General features: G+C 49.0%; 1 protein-coding gene across 1 annotated transcript; it reads right to left on the bottom strand.

Annotated features, from left to right (window-relative positions):
* Positions 1–427: 427 nt before the first annotated feature.
* Positions 428–13,484, bottom strand: LOC101747670 (zinc finger protein 229-like). Its single transcript, XM_046904814.1, has 4 exons — positions 13,384–13,484; positions 6,577–6,686; positions 2,118–6,469; positions 428–1,101 (listed from the first exon to the last, which is right to left on the bottom strand). Exons 2-3 carry the CDS (start codon positions 6,596–6,598, stop codon positions 4,947–4,949), a joined length of 1,545 nt encoding a protein of 514 aa, XP_046760770.1. The 5' UTR covers positions 6,599–6,686; positions 13,384–13,484; the 3' UTR covers positions 428–1,101; positions 2,118–4,946.
* Between the last annotated feature and the right edge of the window lie 4,750 nt (positions 13,485–18,234).

Raw genomic sequence — 18,234 nt, 5'->3', positions numbered from 1 at the left:
GGGGGTGATGGCTCCCTCCCAGTGCAAGGGGAAAACGGGAAATGGTGCTGGGGGGCTGCGGAGGTGGCAGAGATGTGCCCTGCTGAGCAGGGAATCACCTCTTGGCACAGAGCCTAGCACTAACTGCCCCTACCAGGATCCTAGCTCTAGATTTAACTAACCGTGCTCCTAACCCTTAGCCCTAACTCCTAGTCTTAAACTCTATCCCTTCCTCTACCTTAACCCTAACCCTAATTTTAACTTCCACCTTCCCCTGGAGCTGCTCTCCACCAGCATTTATGCTGACCTAAGACATCCCAAGCAGAGCCAGGACACCAGAACAGGGAAGGACACAGTGATAGCATGGTGTCACTGTCTTGCCACGATGTAATGCTGCTGTCAGAGCCTTTCTCCATGCACTGAGCCTTTCTGAAAGAATATATGCAACTTTTGAGGGTAAGAATATATTTATTGGTTATATGCAATCATGAGCTAGTTTGCAAGCTGGAGAGCACTGTTAGCTATGTAGCAAAGCCATTGAGGTGGTGATTCCATCTCCCATGGGATCCATCATCACAATCCACCTCCTTCCACCACAACTGGAGAAGCCTTGCTGCATCCTTGCTGAACATCTCCCATGGGATCCTTTTGGCAGCAGTGGTGCCCATCTTCCCTCACATGCCTTCACTGTAGGGTGGTGGATCCATGTCTTCAACCTGGACTTTCAGGATGGCTTTCTCACAGTTGGACATCTTGGCTTGGACACGAATGCTCCCCTTGGAGACCTCCAGGGTTTCATGTTCGGACTCAAGCACGGCTCGCTGGAAGAGTGAAGAGCTGCTGTATGGTTTGCTCTTCATCATTTTGGAGAAGACATCACCGAGGTTTCCCAGGTGGTTCGGCTCTGTGAAGATCTCCAAGGCAAACTCAATTTTGTAAAGGACATAGTCATAGGGGTTGGAGAATGTGATGGCCAAAAAGAAAGTGTCAGCCTTGCAGACCACAATCCCCACGCTCCCTCGCAGGCTGTAGGGAGTTTTTGCAAAGGTGCATATTCCTTTGGAGTCTGGGCCAATTTCAAAGGGCAGGGTGTCCACGTTGTGGCCACTGAAGCAATAACTCCTGTAGGAGGAGGGTTGGTGAGAAAGGGCAGCTGGAGCCCGGTGGATGGAGGCACAAGGGGAACTCATTAACAGAGGTGCTAAATGGGACTCAGCATTCTCATGGGAGCAGGCACCATCAGTGCAAGCATAGCCAATGCCAAGCATGCCTGAGCCAGAATTACTGCTCCCAGAATCACCAGTGCACAGCATCACCAGAGCAGGCATGATAGAAGGGGAGCTCACTGTCCCTACCAAGCCCTTTACCCAGCTGTGCTCTCTGTCCTATAAGAAGAAGTGCAGGTTCTGCAGCTGGGGAGGAGTAACTCCAGCACTGCGTTACCCTGGGGACACCCAGCTGGAAGCAGTGGCAGAAAAGGACAAGATCAGCAATTTGCCCTTGATGCCAATAGGGCTGAGGGTGCTGTAGGCTGTATCAGGCAAAGCACTGCCTGAAGCTGGAAGATATCCTGCCTTTCTGCTCAGCACAGCTGAGGTCACACCTGGAGTCCTGTGTCCAGTACTTGCCCCCAGTACAAGGGAGACATGTAAAGAGTTCTATAGAGGTCCACCGAGATGGTGAAAGGATAGGAGAAACTGTCCCATTGGGAGAGCTGGAACCACTGATGGAGAAGAGGAGGTGGCTCAAGGGATTCTCAGCAATGGTGTGGGTATCTGATGGGAGGGAAACAGCAAAAGGGAAAGGAGCTGTAATGCTCGCATGGTTTGAATGTGTGCTCATGATTGGCTCCCCCAAGCTGGAAGGGACAAGAGCTCACCCTGATAACAGCAGGGAATCTGAGCAAGGCCTCCAAAGGAATAACAAAGGAATAAGTACAAGGCAGGAATTTCTTGAAGTGTGTGCAGCATTACAGTGCAAACAGAGGAAGGTCCACCATGAGATGGAGGAACATGCAGGAAATTGCTCCGGCACTTGGCACTGAGCCTCTCCATTGTTTTCCTAATGCCAAAGGCATTTCAGGGATGTCCCTCATAGACAGGGCGGCAGAAAGCAGCAGGGGAGAGAGGGGCACCCACCTGAAGTCCGTCAGTGTCACTGTCCTGGTTCTATTGATGATCTCCAGGCCCACACTGCGGCACACATCGATGTTCTTCATCAGGCTCTCCACACCCTTACCCTGTGGTTTGGGCTGACAGTTGTCATTGCAAGGCTTGTCGTTTTCCTTCTTCTCTTTTGGTGGCATCTTCTTTACTCAGTCCTGGGAGCAATGCTGTGGAGCTGCAAAAGTGTTGCAGTGGTGCAAAAGTAGCAAAAAAAAGGGGTGGGTAAGTCCAACTCCCCCTATGGGAGCGCAGAGCAGGGCATGTAGCGCTCCTCCCCCACATCCTGTAGGGCTTTGCAGGTCTCACAAAGGGCAGCTCTTCCACCAGGAATTCCTGGGTAGAGCGAGGCAGAGGGCTGTGTTCTCCTGCTCCATCTCCAGCTCTGGGTCTAGAAGGATCCAGTTGGAAAATGTCCACAATTCCACGGGTGAGGATTCGTTGATGCTCTGAGAATGAGTGCTCCTCCCACATCCTGACCATGAAGGAGGAAGTCAGGGTATCTGCTAAATACAAATGTAGGTATTCTGTCCTTCGTGTTAATTGTGATACTGTGTGTCCCAATGTTATTTGTTCCATGGATCACATTAAACTATAGGTTTACATGTGGCGGTGGAAGGGTCACAAGCAGCAGTGAATTCAACTGCTCCATTGCTGATCAACAGTTTGCCATGCAGTGGTTTGTTTGCAATGCAATGCAGCACAAAACTGAGTAATACAGTACAGTTTATGGCAGTGTCCAGGCTGGAAAAGAGTGGGCTTCAAAGCTTTGGAGGGATGAACAGAAAGTACTGAATTAGGCATTACTAATAATCGAAACCCTGCCAAGAACATCATATGCTCTTGAGCATACATCATAAAAATGTGGTGGGGGTCTCTGGTGGTCATTGAATGAAGGCTAGAAGTCTACCTCACTCTGAACTTCCAACCTTTTAAGGGGGATTGGGGTAGCCTGAACCAGCTCATATTGGTGTTGCGTTGGGCTGAGGCATCTGTTTCACTGTCCTACCTTCAACAACAGAGCCATCCACTTCTTTCTTATCATTGTTCATCAGCGAGTTTGTGCAACTCCGCATTCTGTTCTTGAGCTTACCTGTACACAAGCAGCTTGTCCTTCAGCTTGTATCCACTGAAGTTATCCAAAAAGGCTGTCCTTACAATATGGAAAAGCTGTTCACATGATTCATTTCCACTTTTTATATCCTAAGCAAATCCTTTTGCCTACAATGGACCATTGTCCATTAACACCTTCCTGAAGTACTTTCTAGATTCCACCTGGTGGCTCATATGATGCCTCTTTCAAGGGTGATGGCAGTGTATACCAAATATGCCTGCTCCCAGAAGCAAGCAGTGGGCTGGAGTCAGTGCTAAAAAAAAAAAAAAAAAAAGAAGAAAGGGTGGTGAGGCACTAGAACAAGTTACCCAGAGAGGTGGTGGATGCCCACTCCTTGGAGACATACAAGGTCAGGCTGGAGAAGGCTCTGAGCAACCCGATCTAGCTGCAGATTTCCCTGTTCATTGCAGGGGAGTTAGATGACATGACCTATAAGAGTCCAACTCAACTGATTCTTTGATTACACATTTCCCCGTCTTCCATGCATCGTTTTTTATTTTAAGACAACAGGGCCAGACTCCAAGGAAAATAAAACCTTTGGAACAAGTCAGTTTATTTATTCTCCACATTCACTTTCAACTGCAAGTGATTTTCAGTAAACATGCAAGAGCCACTTTACTGCTCTCCTGACCTCTGCATCTGATTAATCAGTGGAATCAGAAATTACTGAAAGGAACACATGCACACAGACACACAGAACATTCCTACACGTTATTCTTTAGGAAACAAGTTCAAAAAGCTGCTTGCAGGAAGAGCAGAAGAGAAAACGAGGCATGGAAAGAGATATTCTCTCTTTTTTTTTTTTTTAAACTGGTTGAACCTCTTCCTGCATTTGGGACGTATGTAGCATTTCTTCCATGAGTGCAATCTCCTGTGAGTGAGGAACTCTCGCTCCTGCACAAAGCCCTTCTTAAAAACTTGAGGCATCTGTAAGGCTTCTGGCCATGTGGACTCATTGGTGCTTTGTCAGCTTGGAGCAGTGGCTGAAGCACTTGCTGCAGTGCAGGCATGAATAGGACTTCTCCCCAGTGTCGAGGTTCTCATAAGGTTCGAGCTGTGGCAGAGGCTCTTCTTGGAGGCAGCGCATTCATAGGGGGTGTGTTCCATACTGGGATCCACTGGTGTGTGATGAGCTCCCAGCTCTGGATGTACCTCTTCCAGCACCAGTCAAGGTGCTCATAGGGGCTCTCTCCTGTGTTGGTTTACTGGGGTCTACTAAAAGTTAAGCTCCAGCTGATGTTCTTCCCACAGTCCAAGCAGAATGACTTCTTGGTACAGCTGAGGTTTACTCTGGATCCTCATCTGTTGACCCACAGTAGATGAGTTTCTCTGGGGTGAGAAGCGACTTCCTCAGACAATTCCCTGCACACAGACCTGGCAGAAACGTGCTTCTGATCCACCTGCCAAAATCACTAGATTCTCCTTAGCATGTCCACTTGCCCTGCCTCCAGCAGAAAGAGAGCAATATGGGTGATTCCTCTGGAAGGAAGGAGGAACATGATTTACTTTGGCTCCAGAGCTCTTCCTTTGCTCAAGCGATTTGTTAAGGTTCATCATCATGCAAATCCACAAGCAGGTAACCAGGCTGGGGGTCTAGCTGAAGACCTTCCCACATTTGTGGCACTTGCAGGCTCTGTCTCTTGTGTGAATGTGCTGGTAGGTAAGGAGGCTGGAACTGCTTCTGAAGCTTCTCACAAACTCAGGGCACTTTTATGATCTGTTTCCTCTGTGGATGTGCCTGTGGGAGTTGAGTTTACAACTGCTTCTAAAGCCTTCCCCACACTCAGAGCACTTGTAGGGTCTCTCTCCTGTGTGGATGTGCTGCTGAACTCTGAGGTTGGAACTGCTTTTGAAGCTCTTCCCACACTCAGGGCACTTAAAGGGTCTTTATCCCCTGTGTGGACGCGCTGGTGGCGGATGAGGTGGGAACTGCTTTTGAAGTTCTTTGGACACTCAGGACACTTAAAGGCTCTCTCTCCTGTGTGGATGAGCTGGTGGTAGATAAGGTGGGAACTGCTTTTAAAGCTCTTTGGACACTGTGGACACTTAAAAGGTCTCTCTCCTGTGTGGATGCGATGGTGGATTGTCAGGTTGGAACTCCTTCTGAAGCTCTTCCCACACTCAGGGCACTTATAGGGTCTCTCTCCTGTGTGGATGCTCTGGTGGTAGATGAGGTCAGAACTGCTTTTGAAGCTCTCCTCACACTCGGGGCATTTAAAGGGTCTCTCCCCTGTGTGGATGTGCTGGTGGCGGATGAGGTTGGAACTGCTTTTGAAGCTCTTTCCACACACAGGGCACTTGAATGGTCTTTCTCCTGTGTGGATACGCTGGTGGCTCTTCAAATGAGAACTGCTTTTGTAGCCTTTCCCACAAATGGGGCACTTGTAGGGTCTGTCTCCTGTGTGGATGCGCTGGTGGATCATAAGGTGGGAACACTGCCGGAAGCTCTTCTCACACACAGGGCACTTGTAAGGTTTGTCTCCTGTGTGGATGCGCTGGTGGATTGCAAGGTCAGAACTGCTTCTGAAGATCTTCGGACACTCAGGACACTTAAAAGCTCTCTCCCCTGTGTGGATGCGCTGGTGGTAGATGAGGTCAGAACGGCTTTTGAAGCTCTTGCCACACTCAGGGCACTTAAAAGGTCTCTCTCCTGTGTGGATGTGCTGGTGGGAAAGGAGCTTAGAGCTGCTTTTGAAGCTCTTCCCACACTGCTGACACTTGTATGGTCTGTCTTCTGAGTGTGTGCACTGGTGGGAATAACGTTCTGAACTGAAGTTCTTCTCACCCTCGGGGCATTTGTCAGGTCTCTCTGATGTGTGGATCCACTGGTGGATATGCAAGTTGCAACTTTTTATGTTGCTCTTGTCATACTCAAGGCATTTAAAGTGTCTGTCTCCTGTACAGATGTGCTGCTGGTTAACATGGTCAGAATAACTTTGAAAGCTTTTCTCACTCCCATCACATGGATTCTGACTTTTCTTATGCCCCACTTCCTTGCTCATTGAGTCTTTACATTGCTTTTGACCTGTGCTGCAGTCTAGGCATTTCCTCGCTCTCTTTCCTGGACGGTTTCCCAGTGGCTTCTTGACATGCTCTTCTTGCTCCACGCTCCCTTGAACATCCTTCCTGGTTTTTCCAACAGAAATGCTAACACACTGTCTCTGGGCCATGCCACTGTTCTTCAGATCTTCCTTTATAGTTGTGATACTATCACCTGCTGGATAACAGAGGAAATTCAGAAATACCACATGCTGCCAAAATATTTCCCAGCCAGAGATGGCCTTTGCCAGCCCCAGCCTTTTCCTTTCACCCCCACCTCACCTGCACTGAGATCTCCTGCCATGCCCTCCAAGGTGTGCACATCCAGGATCCCGGGTCGTCCCTTCCTTCCAGCAGGGAGATCACCACAGGCTTGGGGGCTGGAAGTGACGCTTAAATGACAGAAACAGGGCAGGTAAGAGGAGTCCATGACTTTGGCAGAGCTGCTAATCCAACAACATTATTATGTGTCCCTCTCAACTCTGAAACCACACTTTGGGCCTGAATGACACCTGGTCAACACATACTGGCTTCCTTTGGAGCCCAGCACGCCTTTCTTGTCTCTGAAAATTATGCAGGGACATTTTCTTTAAAATTCCCTTTAGGATGTTTTGTTTAATTTTTCCCAAAATGCTCAATGCCCAAGGCTTCAAAAAGGTTTATGGGAACTGACACTGGAAGACACAAAATGCTACAGGCAGTAACCTGGGAGTCATCTGGATGCTTGAGTTAGTGGCAACACACAATCATAGAATCAGAGAATTGCTCAGGTTGGAAAAGACCTTAAAGATCATCAAGTCTAACCACAACCTAACCAAACTACCCTAACTCTAACAATCCTCTGCTAAATCATGTCCCTGAGCACCACATCCAAACAGTTTTTAAACACATTCAGGGATGGTGACTCAACCACTTCCCTGGGGAGCCCATTCCAGTGCTTAAGAACCTTTTCTGTAAAGTTGTTCTTCTTGATATCCAACCTAAACTTACCCTGGAGCAACTTGGGGCCATTTCCCCTTGTCCTGTCACCTGTCAGAGACCAACCATGCTCTTGCTGCAATCACATTTCAGGTATTGGAAGACAGCAATAAGGTCTCCCCTCAGCCTCCTTTTCCCCAGACTGAACAGCCCCAGTTCCTTCAGTCTCTCCTCATAGGCCATATTCTCCAAGCCCTTCCTCAGCCTTGTTGCCCTTCTTTGGACCTGCTCCAGCACCTCCATGTCCTCTCTGTACTGAGGTGCCCGAAACTGAACACAGTACTCGAGGTGAGGTTTCACCAGTGCCAAGTACAAGGGCAAGATGACTTCCCTAGTCCTGCTCACCACACCATTCCTGATCCAAGCCAGGATGCCATTAGCCTTCTTGGCCACCTGGGCACACTGTTGGCTCATATTCAGCCAACTGTCCATCAGTACACCAAGGTCCCTTTCCATCAGACAGCTTTCCAGCCACTCCTCCCCAAGCCTGTAGGGTTGCCTGGAGTTGTTGTGACCAAAATGCAGGACCCAACACTTGGCCCTACTGAAACTCATACAGTTAACCTTGGCCCATCGATCCAGTCTACCCAGGTCCCTCTGTAGTGCCTTTCTCCCCTTTGGCACATCAGGACTCCCTTCCAACTTGGTGTTGTCTGCAAACTTACTGAAGAAATATTGTGGGTCAAATTGCCAAAGCAGATTTCTGGCTCCTGGGTGAGAAATTTATGTCACCCACTTGCTCCCCAGTTATAAATACTCATGAGAAACATTTTGGGTTTTGATGTTTTAAACACATGACGTGGTGCCAGCTTCAAAAACTGATGCTAAAAAGACAGTGTACTTTGCACAGCCCCTGCCCTCCTTGAATCAAAAACTACTGCAGTACCCCAGTACCACATTTCTGCTGTGGCACAGGGTGGAAGTGCTGAAGTTACAGCAGATCTGGGAAAAAAAAACTTTCTGTCACCCACAACTTTTTATGTCATACACACTGTTCACTGTAATCAAAGAAACTTCCACCAAACAGGTGGGGCAGGCAGCAGCAGCCACTTACTGTCCAACTTAGCTACATTTAAAGAAACTGAACAGCGATATATTATGTATGGGAAAAGGGACTGTTATCCTCAGCCCGAGGAGTTAAGCAAGTTGACACAATATATAAAGGACATCCTGTGCCAACTATAGGATCTTTTAAGTTATTGGAAGCAAGATTAAAGAGGACTGCTCCCCCAGAATCCACTGCAGAAAAACTATTAGGAAATATTATGCTCATCTAATAGGACTTGCAGGAGAGGACGTAAATAATGGAAGAGCAATCTGAATGCACCCCCTTCCGCCCCTCCCCACACTCAGGCACACAGAGTACAACAACAACAACAGAACCACGGTCTTTAGGGTTTCACCCACTGAGGAGAATATTGCATGACAGTATAGTTGAACCAGCTTGTGATGATCAAATCCCCATCTACTGATGCTGTGCTTATCATTTTAACTACACCTTGCAGCCTACTTATTGATTCACAGTGGTGTTAAGCATAAAAGTGATGCTATAATGGATTTATCTTCTTTTTAATGGATGCCACGTCCCACTCGAGAAGCAAGAGAAGGGTGACCTGATTTGCAAATCCCCTTGGTTTGAGTTAGGTGACTCGACACTCTCAGTCCAAACACAATCATCAATTTTAATGAGATTCTCTGTACAACAATTATCTTAAAAGCATTGTCAGCCTTACAATTACATTTCTCTAAGTTGTGCAGCTAAAGTATGCAACTTTATAAGAAATCCAAATAAAGAGTGTGATACTTAACAACTTTAGAAGGGGAAAATAAAGAAAAACAGAGAGGGACATGATGGGACAGAAAAAAAGACAAAAAATAAAAAGAGCATCTGTCTGGGTTCCACTGTTGGTGCAGCCAATAGGGCTATAAGAGAACTTGACCAGAAGCTATAAACAGAAGCCTCAAAGTCCCTCCCCTAGTTCCTCTCAGACATTCTTTTATGCCTGCTAGATTTACAAAGTATGCAGTCAAAAATTCTCCTTGGACAGGGGAGTTTTGCCCAGAGCAAAGCTGTACTATGCACAGTGAGCTCCTTTCTCCTTGGTCTACCACCATGGGATAACCTGTTCTGAATCCCCTGCCATGATGATTCTCTATTCTTTCACAGCATCTAAATTACCCAAAAAGGGTGATGGTCACAGTCCAGTTAAAGAAAGATTTGCTTGCCTATCCCAAGGATCAGGGCTTGCCAAATACTCCAAAAGGAGGGATTTCCAGGTAGAGATCCTTCCCTTGTGGCAGCCAGCCCTTCAGTGAGGTTAGGTGAATTGCTTCCTCCTGCACTCCCAGTGCTGGCTGTGCTCCTTCCCCAGGTGCTCAGTCACTGCTTCAGGCTGTGACTGAGCAATTCCCATACAACATAGGAAAGAGGTGCAGGGCAACACGCAAAGGGAAGATGGCAAATAGCTGAGAGGAAGATTTGAGGGTTGCTCTTTTTTTGTTTTTCTAGTTCTGAATAGTTTTAGAGAGACTGAAGAGAGTAGGCCCGGTGGATGGGAAGGAAGAAACTGTACTGCTCCAAAACACAGAAATCAGAGAGATGATAAGAATAAGAGAGAAGGGAGTAAGAGACAGAGGAATAAGGAGAGGAAGACAGAAAGATGGATAGTCTCCACTCTTAGATCCAGCACTGGAGTTTTCAGTCTTGGTCCACAGATGGAGGGCTACATATATTTCTATTAAGACTGAATAAATTATGGATAACACTTTCTCCTCCATTTAATTCTATTCCACAGCTTGGCTTCCATCTAGTACCTCTGAACTCTCTGTCCTGATCCAAACCCATTCCAACTTTTAACATTGACTGTATCCTGGAACAAAGAGGGGTTGAATGAAATGCACTAGCTGCAAATGGCATTGACTTTGATTATCAATTACAGGAGGTAGAGCTGAAAGTAGGAAAGGGCTGACCCTTCAAATGGAAATGAGTAGCTAACCATTCCTGTACGTAAACTCTTATCAGTAGAATAAGAGGCAATGTGATCTTACATTTCTTGTCCACAAAAGAAATGTATATACAGAGAAGGCAGGCTAGCCCTGTGAGTGAACTACTCATCACTCATCTCTGTGAAGACTTGAAATAAATATCTCATGCCTGTGTGCACAGCAACCTAGAGAGCATGGATTTCGGGACAGCAGTAGCAACACAATCAGAGACTGGGACATTGGCATGAACACAGCATTTCTGTTTCTTATCCTGCAGAGTGCTGTAAAAGAAAACAGAATCATCTTGATGGTGAATTCCAACCAGGGTACCCCTGGGAAGCTGAAGTTCCCCATGAGAACAAAGGCTAGTGATTGCACAACTCCTGTCAGCTGCTCAGAGAATGCCTCATCTGTCTCTTCATCCTGGTCTGGCATTCTGCAATGGACCCCCACCAAGATGTCCACCTTGTTGGTCTTCACTCTGATCCTGACCCGCAGGGACTCAACCATATCATCCCCAGCCCTGAGCTCTGTGATATCAAAATGTTCTCTAACAGAGAGACATGCCAATACACCTCCTTTCTAGCCAACACCTTTTGAAGAGCTTATACGGCTATCCATTGCAGCACTCCAGTTGTAAGAGTCATGTCACCATGTTTCAGTAGTGACAACTAAGTCATGGTCTGCATGCCACATGATGGCTTCCAGCTCCTCCTGCTTGTTGGCCACACTGTGTGCACTGGTGTAGATGCATTTCAGTTGAGTCACTGGCAGCCCTAGCACTGCTCCCCATCTCTAGCATGCCTCATTTCATCCTCTCCCCCCTTCATACTTAGTTTAAAGCCCTCTCATCAGGCCCTGCCAGCTCCTGGGCTGTGATCCTTTTCTCCCTTTGAGACACATGGGACCCATCTGCAGCCATCAGGCCATGTGCAGAGTAAACCAGTAAACTGCCTCATCTTCAAAAAAAACAAACAACAAAAAACAAAAAGTTGCAGCAGTGGTACCAGCCTCTCAGTCATGTATTTATCACAGGTATTTTCCTGGTCCTCTCAGTATCCCTCACAGCCACTGAAGACACGGAGGAGGATACCATCTGTACTCCCACTCCATCCACTAACCACTCAAATCCACGGCAGTCCTTCATGACAGCCCTAAGACTTCTGTCAGCAAGTTCATCACCGCCAGCCTGAGCTATCAGTAAAGGATAATAACAGGAGGGGCAAACCAGGCCAGAAAGTTTTCTGGTGATGTCTGGGTCCTGGGCCCTGAGGAGGCAGCACACTTCCCTACTAGGAGTGCATAGGGTTAACGCTTTTTTCCTTTTTTATATAGAATCATAGAATCGCTAAGGTTGGAAAAGACCCACAGGATCATCCAGTCCAACCATTCGCCCTTCACCAATGGTCCTCACTAAACTATGTCCCTCAACACAACATCCAAACGTTCTTTGAACACCACCAGTGTCAGTGACTCCACCACCTCTCTGGGCAGCCCATTCCAGTGCCTGACCACCCTTTCAGACAAGTAGTATTTCCTAATGTCCAGCCTGAATCTTCCCTGGCGCAGCTTGAAGCCATTCCCTCCAGTCCTATCACTAGTCACCCGAGAGAAGAGGCTGACCCCCAGCTCACTACAACCTCCCTTCTGGTAGTTATAGAGAGCAATAAGGTCTCCCCTGGGCCTCCTCTTCTCTAGACTGAACAGCCCCAGCTCCTTCAGACGCTCTTCATAAGGTCTGTGCTCCAGACCCCTCACCAGCTTTGTTGCCCTCCTCTGGACACGCTCCAGGGCCTCGATGTCTTTCTTACAGTGAGGGGCCCAAAACTGGACACCGTACTCAAGGTGCAGCCTCACCAGTGCTGAGGACAGGGGGATAATTACTCCCCTGCTCCTGCTGGCCACGCTATTTCTGATCCAAGCCAGGATGCCATTGGCCTTCTTGGCCACCTGGGCCCACTGCTGGCTCATGTTCAGTCTAGCGTCAATCAACACCCCCAGGTCCATTTCCTCTACACAGTCTTCCAACCACTCTGCCCCAAGCCTGTAGCGTTGCCTGGGGTTATTGCGGCCAAAGTGCAGGACCCGGCATTTGGTCTTGTTGAATCCCATCCCATTGGCTTCAGCCCAGCTATCCAACCTAACCAGATCCCTCTGTAGGACTTCGCTACCCTCAGGCAGATCAACACTTCCAGCCAGCTTGGTGTCATCTGCAAACTTACTGAGGGTGCACTCAATGCCCTCATCCAGGTCATCAGTAAAGATGTTAAACAGGACAGGCCCCAGCACTGACCTCTGGGGAACACCACTCGTGACCGGTCGCCAGCTGGATTTAACTCCATCCACCACCACTCTCTGGGCCCGGCCCTCCAGCCACTTCCTTACCCGGCCACGAGTGTATCTGTCCAAGCCACAGACTGCCAGCTTCTGCTTCAACTTTTTAAAGTCATTACTATTTTTAAAATAAATAATTACTCTGTTTTTGGAGATCTGTTAGTAGGTTTTTATTTTGCTTTGCTTTGGTTTTGTACCCACTCCACGAGGGTTAATGCTGATTGCCAATTCTCTCCTGTCCAGCTCTGCCCCTTTGAGGTCAGGCTGGCCTTCCTGCCTTTTAATAGCTCTGACAGAGGGGAGCAGTCAAAGTCAGGCTGAACCCAGGAAGCCTGGGAAGCGACCATCTGCCAGAGAATTCAGACTCGGCTGATTAAGTGTCCTTTCGTGCCTCAGGAAACACCCCCTCAGTGTTGCTGTACCACTCAGAGAACGTGTTCTCGGTGCCAATTCAAACGTCTCACCCCACCAGGTGCGCTGCGAGGAAGGTCAATCTTCTAACGCTTTCAGCGAGCACCCGGCTGCTCAACCGGGCCCTGCCGTTCGGGAACCCGTGCCGGCTGGGCCCGGTGGCCCGGCTGTCCCGCACACGCCGTGCGACCTCACTCAAGGCGGTCAGTGACGACACACGCAGCACAGCGCCAGGTGCTTAATTAACGCCGTCAGCTCCGCTGGAGGAACGCAGCGCCGCAGCTCAGCCCCGCGCACGGCTCCTCCCGGTGCACGGCCCGGCTCCCCGGCCTGCCCCGCGGCCTCGCACGCTCCGCCGGGCCCTTCCTCGCTCGGCCTCACCCGCTCCGCCGGGAAGAGCCGGCCGTTCCCCCGGCCTCGGTACCAACGCCCGGAGCTGCCAGCGGGGCCGAGACCCGCGCCACCGGAAGCCGCGCGGCCGTGAGGGAGAGCACTTCCGGTCGAGCTGTCCAGCTGTGGTGCAGCTGTGCGGGCGCTCCCGCGGGTAGCGGCCGGGGGGGGGGACGTTGCCGTGCGCTGCTGTGAGGAAGATTGCTGCGCCATTCGGCTTGTTCAGTCCTCTTTATCCCCTAAAGAGGCAGCGGGGAGTCTTCAGCTTTATCACAGAATCACAGAATTGTAGGGGCTGGAAGGGACCTGCAGAGATCACCGAGTCCAAACACCCCCCTGCAAAGCAGGCTGCATGCACCAGGCTGCACAGGTGGGCATCCAGCTGGGTCTGGAGTATCTCCAGAGAAGGAGAATCCACAGCCTCCTTGGGCAGCCCGTTCCACTGCTCCGTCACCTCACTGTGAAGAAGTTCCTTCTCACATTGGCGCGGAGCTTCCTGTGCTCCAGTTTATGGCCATTTCCCCCTCTCCTGTCCCCACAGACCACTGAAAAGAGGTTGGCCGTGTCCTTTGGACTCCCACACTTCAGATATTTAGAAACATTAATAAGATCCCCTCTGAGTTTTCTTTGCTCAAGGCTGAACAGACTCAGGTCACCCAGCCTTTCCACACAGGGGAAATGCTCCAGGCCTTTTATCATCTTCGTGGTCCTCTGCTGGACTCTCTCCAGGAGATCCCTGTCATTTTTGTACTGTGGAGCCCAGACCTGGATACAGTGCTCCAGGTAAGGCCTGACCAGGGCAGAGCAGAGGGGGAGGATCACCTCCCTCGCCCTGCTGGCCACGCTGCTCCTTTTCATGCACCCCATGATCCCACTGGCCTTCTTGGCCACCAGGGCACACTGCTGGCTCATGGCCAACCTGTTGTCCACCAGAACACCAGGTCCTTCTCTGCAGAGCTCTTCTCCAGCAGGTCATCCCCCAACCTGTACTGATACTTATGGTTATTCCTTCCCAGGTACAAGACTCTACACTTGCTTTTGTTAAACCTCTTCTGGTTTCTTGCTGCTCAGCTCTCCAGTCTGTCTAGCTCTTGCTGAACGGTAACACAGCCTTCAGGTGTGTTTGTGTGAATAAAGGGACAGTCTGCTGGGACACAATGCTGTGGGGCCTCTCCAGGTACTGGGGTGCACAGCCACTCTGTTATCCCTGTCCCCTAGCACTACTCAGCCCTTCCCCCGTTTCCTATTGGCTGAGGTTCTTGGGGTTCACACTCTTCTCAATGCGCCCATCAGCCACCCACTGGTAGGTACCCCCCTTCCTTTCCTTTGTTTATACATACTTGATAATATGGGTTCAGAGTTTGTTGTTTTGCCCAACTGGAGCTACCTATGTATCCCATAAAGTCCCTCCCTCTTTGTTCTGCCCAGCAAACAAGAATTACAAGCAGCTGGTCAGCTAGCATCTCCTGCCATATATCTGCAACATAAGTCTGTATAACCAGTTTTTCTTCTCAGATCTTATTTTGCAAGAACATTTTATCCTTTCTTCTTTTATCTCAGTCATATCACCGCTTTCTGGCAGTAAATACATTAGGGAACAAATATTTTTGGGGTGAGGCACAGGAAGAGTAACGTTTCATCCAAAGCTCCAATGAGCACCTTGAGAACTCCCTAAGAATTTATACCACTTTCACTGGACCAGTCTGATGCATCAGTTTCACATAGGCAAAGTCCACAGAACGATTCCCCATTCCACTTCATGTCCTGTGCATCTATCCTGACCGTTCCACCAGGAACGAATCGGGATTGTATGCTGTCCTGCTTCACACTCACACAGCTCCTGAGCAAAGCAGCACAAGTAATTCAGTGGAAACCAATAACTCAGAGGCGAAGTGGAACCCACTCTACAGTCAAAACTCTTTTTTTTTTAAGAGCCGAAGCAGAGAGGTTGGTGTATGTCGTCAATTATAACATGGAGTTGTGGTTGTAGGGGCGTTTTACTTAGCCTTGAGTGGGACTGAAGTGAGAACATTTGGAAGAATCTGGCCAAGAATGTATTAAACAGAACTACTTTGTCTGACCACAAGCACTACTTTGTCTGACCACAAGTACATGCAGTTCTCATAAAAGAAAGCGAAGATGCTCTTGAGAAACCTACGCTAATTAGCGTGAGAAAATACACACCTCGGTGAAGATCTGACCTGATAATTAGTGGCCACCTTAGGCTAATGGGCTGGCACCTGGATTCTGCACACTATTGCTCTTTAACTGTTACACAACCAAAAGAAAGCAACCAATCAGTGATTTTACGCCTGCTTCTTAAACGATGCATGATGCCTGGCATCCAGCTCTGGGTGTGCTTGCTGTGTGAATTCCTGCCTGGCACCTGAATCTGCAGATTTGGAATGGAGGTTGAACAGCAGACCTTGACTCGGTGTACTTCTGGGCTTCAGTGCATTGGGTACAACCCAGCCCCTGCTGAGGGACAGAGAGGTTAAGCACTGGGCTTAAACTGAGCTCTGTGCAAGGAGGTGTCCTGCTAGGGGATCAGAATGGGAGTCTGGGCTCTTCTAGGATGCTCCGGGTGGAAAAAGGCTCACTGATCCCCACCCAGCAGCAGACCTGGGAGGGGAACCCTGTGAAGAGAGCCTGGCTGGAAGACATCCAGGCAGCATTGTGGTGGCAGGAAATGCACCAGGGCTATCCTGCATCCAGGTCTGGGTTGAGGACACTTGGTATCCTCTGCTCTATGCAACTCCAAGGAGCTGGGCTGGCTGCAACAGAGATGGGAGCAGATCCATGCCCAAGGTAAGTGTTCTCCATTGCTCACACAGAGAAGCTTTAACCCATTCTCTGATGTTTTGTGGGACTGCCTCCATGCTCAAGGATGCTTTTCTGCCCCTGCCTGCAGCACCAGTAGGGGAGAGGGGAACAGCAAAGGGTGGTTCAGAACCAGCACTGCTTTACCCAGGGTGGGATCCCGGTCCCAGCTCCATCTCCTGTCCATCACAACAGGTTTGCTGGGTCAGAGGGGATGCAAGGAAGGGAGCAGCAGTTCCCAGACATGTTGCAGTCCAGGTTGGGCGCTGAGGGACATGGGAAGGGGTTGGAGCTGGGAAATGAGGAAGCAAGCAGTGGAGGTCAGTGTGCTCTGCTGACCTTTTGGCTTTCTAATACAGCATAGCTGGGGCTGCATTTCTTCTCCTTCCTCTAGGCCATGCAAGACACAGGATGACCTTGCTCTGCACCTCTGCATGCATGGATTCCTGTATGCTTTAAAATACTTCCTACCTCCTACCTGCTTTTGAGTTTGTAAAGCCTCCAAGTACAGAGTTTCCATTTCCCTCCCCACTCCCTGCCAGGCCCCTATTTTCCTTAGGGGATCCAGCAGGCATGATGGACTTCTAGTGGTTCTTGTAAGGTTACCTTATGTTCAGTTAGTGCTTGGCTTGGTTGCTCACTTGGTTTGAGGCTTGTGCTACCCCCTGAACTACAGGACTGGGGTTTCTTTGTTGTTCAAACTCTTCCCAAAGTTTCAGTTGAGGATCTCCCTTCAGCTGAAGATGTCTTTAGCACACAGCTGCTGCTGGCCCTGAGCACATTCAGCACCTGCACCAGCTCCAGCACTGGGCTCCAGTTCTGTTCTGTGCACATACACACTGCATTCCTCCTTGCATTTGAATCCCAGGGACAGTGGGAACCCAGTGCAGTGGTTTAACTGCAGCAGGGAGCTCAGCATCAGCACCCAGCTTACTTACTCCTGCTCCTAAACAGAATAGTAGAGAAAATACATTGAAAAGCTGCCAGCTTGTGGGCTGTGTTAAGAACAGGGCTGGTTGCCATCAGTATCAAAAAAAAGGTTAATTTACTGCCTCTTAGCCTTACTGTTGACATACTAGAGTAGGGAGAATGAAAGCCATCTGAAAACACCTACCCTCCTCATCCCCATTCTTCTTACTGTCCCCAGGAGTAGCAAGGAAGTGGGTTTGCAGTCATCTCATTGAAAGACACTGCTTCTGTTCAGCAGTGTTCTTTCTCCCATCAGAGACAAAGTAAGATAGGGGAATCATTTCCTTGTCCTATCATCTGGACAGTGAAGTGACTTGACACAACTGGAGCCTCTCCTGTCTCTGTAGTCCTAGAGCTGGAAGTGGATTCACCTCTCTCCCATGCACTCCACTCAGAACGAGGTGGGGTTCCTCTTGCCTCAGTTCATGTCTGTGTTAAAAACAAGCTCCTGCCTCTGTGCTGTATTAGAGCCGTACTGTGGGAGAGGGCAGTGTCTGAAACATCAGACACATGGTGGGATGGCCAGCTGAATTGACAGCAGATGTCAACATTGTGCAGGGGAACCTGTTGGCTGGTCAGCTCTCCAAATAGAGCTATGTGCCACTGGCAGAGCCAGGTTTCTCTCCTTCTGTTTTCTGTAATCGTACTTATTAGGTCAATTAGCAATAAAGAAATTCCTCATTGAACTTCAAAGAACAGATTTTTCCTAATATGCTGCATCCTTGCTTTGCCTATCCTAGTTCTAAAGGTACATTAATCAGATGAGAAAGGCCACGTAGAATGTATGCCCTCTGGTAAATGAGAAGGGAGAACTGGAAACAACAGACATCGAGGAGGTTGAGGTACTCCACAAGTTCTTTGCCTCAGCCTTCACTGGCAGTCAGGCTTCCCATCTCTCAAGTCCCTTAACTTCTAAGTGAGGGTGTTGAGGGAACAAAATCCCTCCCACTGTAAGCAAAGAGCAAATTTGAGACCAGCTGATGAGACCGAATATGTACAAGACTATAAGGTCTGATATACATCCCAAGAACTCACTGATATAGTTGTCAAGAC

This window comes from Gallus gallus, chromosome 31 (genome assembly GCF_016699485.2).
Source record: "Gallus gallus isolate bGalGal1 chromosome 31, bGalGal1.mat.broiler.GRCg7b, whole genome shotgun sequence".
NCBI lineage: Eukaryota > Metazoa > Chordata > Aves > Galliformes > Phasianidae > Gallus > Gallus gallus.
The sequence above is the reverse complement of the archived record's forward strand: the minus strand, read 5'-3'. Positions and strand labels throughout refer to the sequence as shown.

Bases quoted from the DNA above. Each gene is read 5' to 3' on its own strand.
- LOC101747670 (XM_046904814.1), bottom strand. From the start codon at position 6,598: ATGGCAGGAGATCTCAGTGCAG. The intron at 6,470-6,576 runs GTGAGGTGGGGG...GTTATCCAGCAG, and splicing joins GGCAGGAGATCTCAGTGCAG to GTGATAGTATCACAACTATA.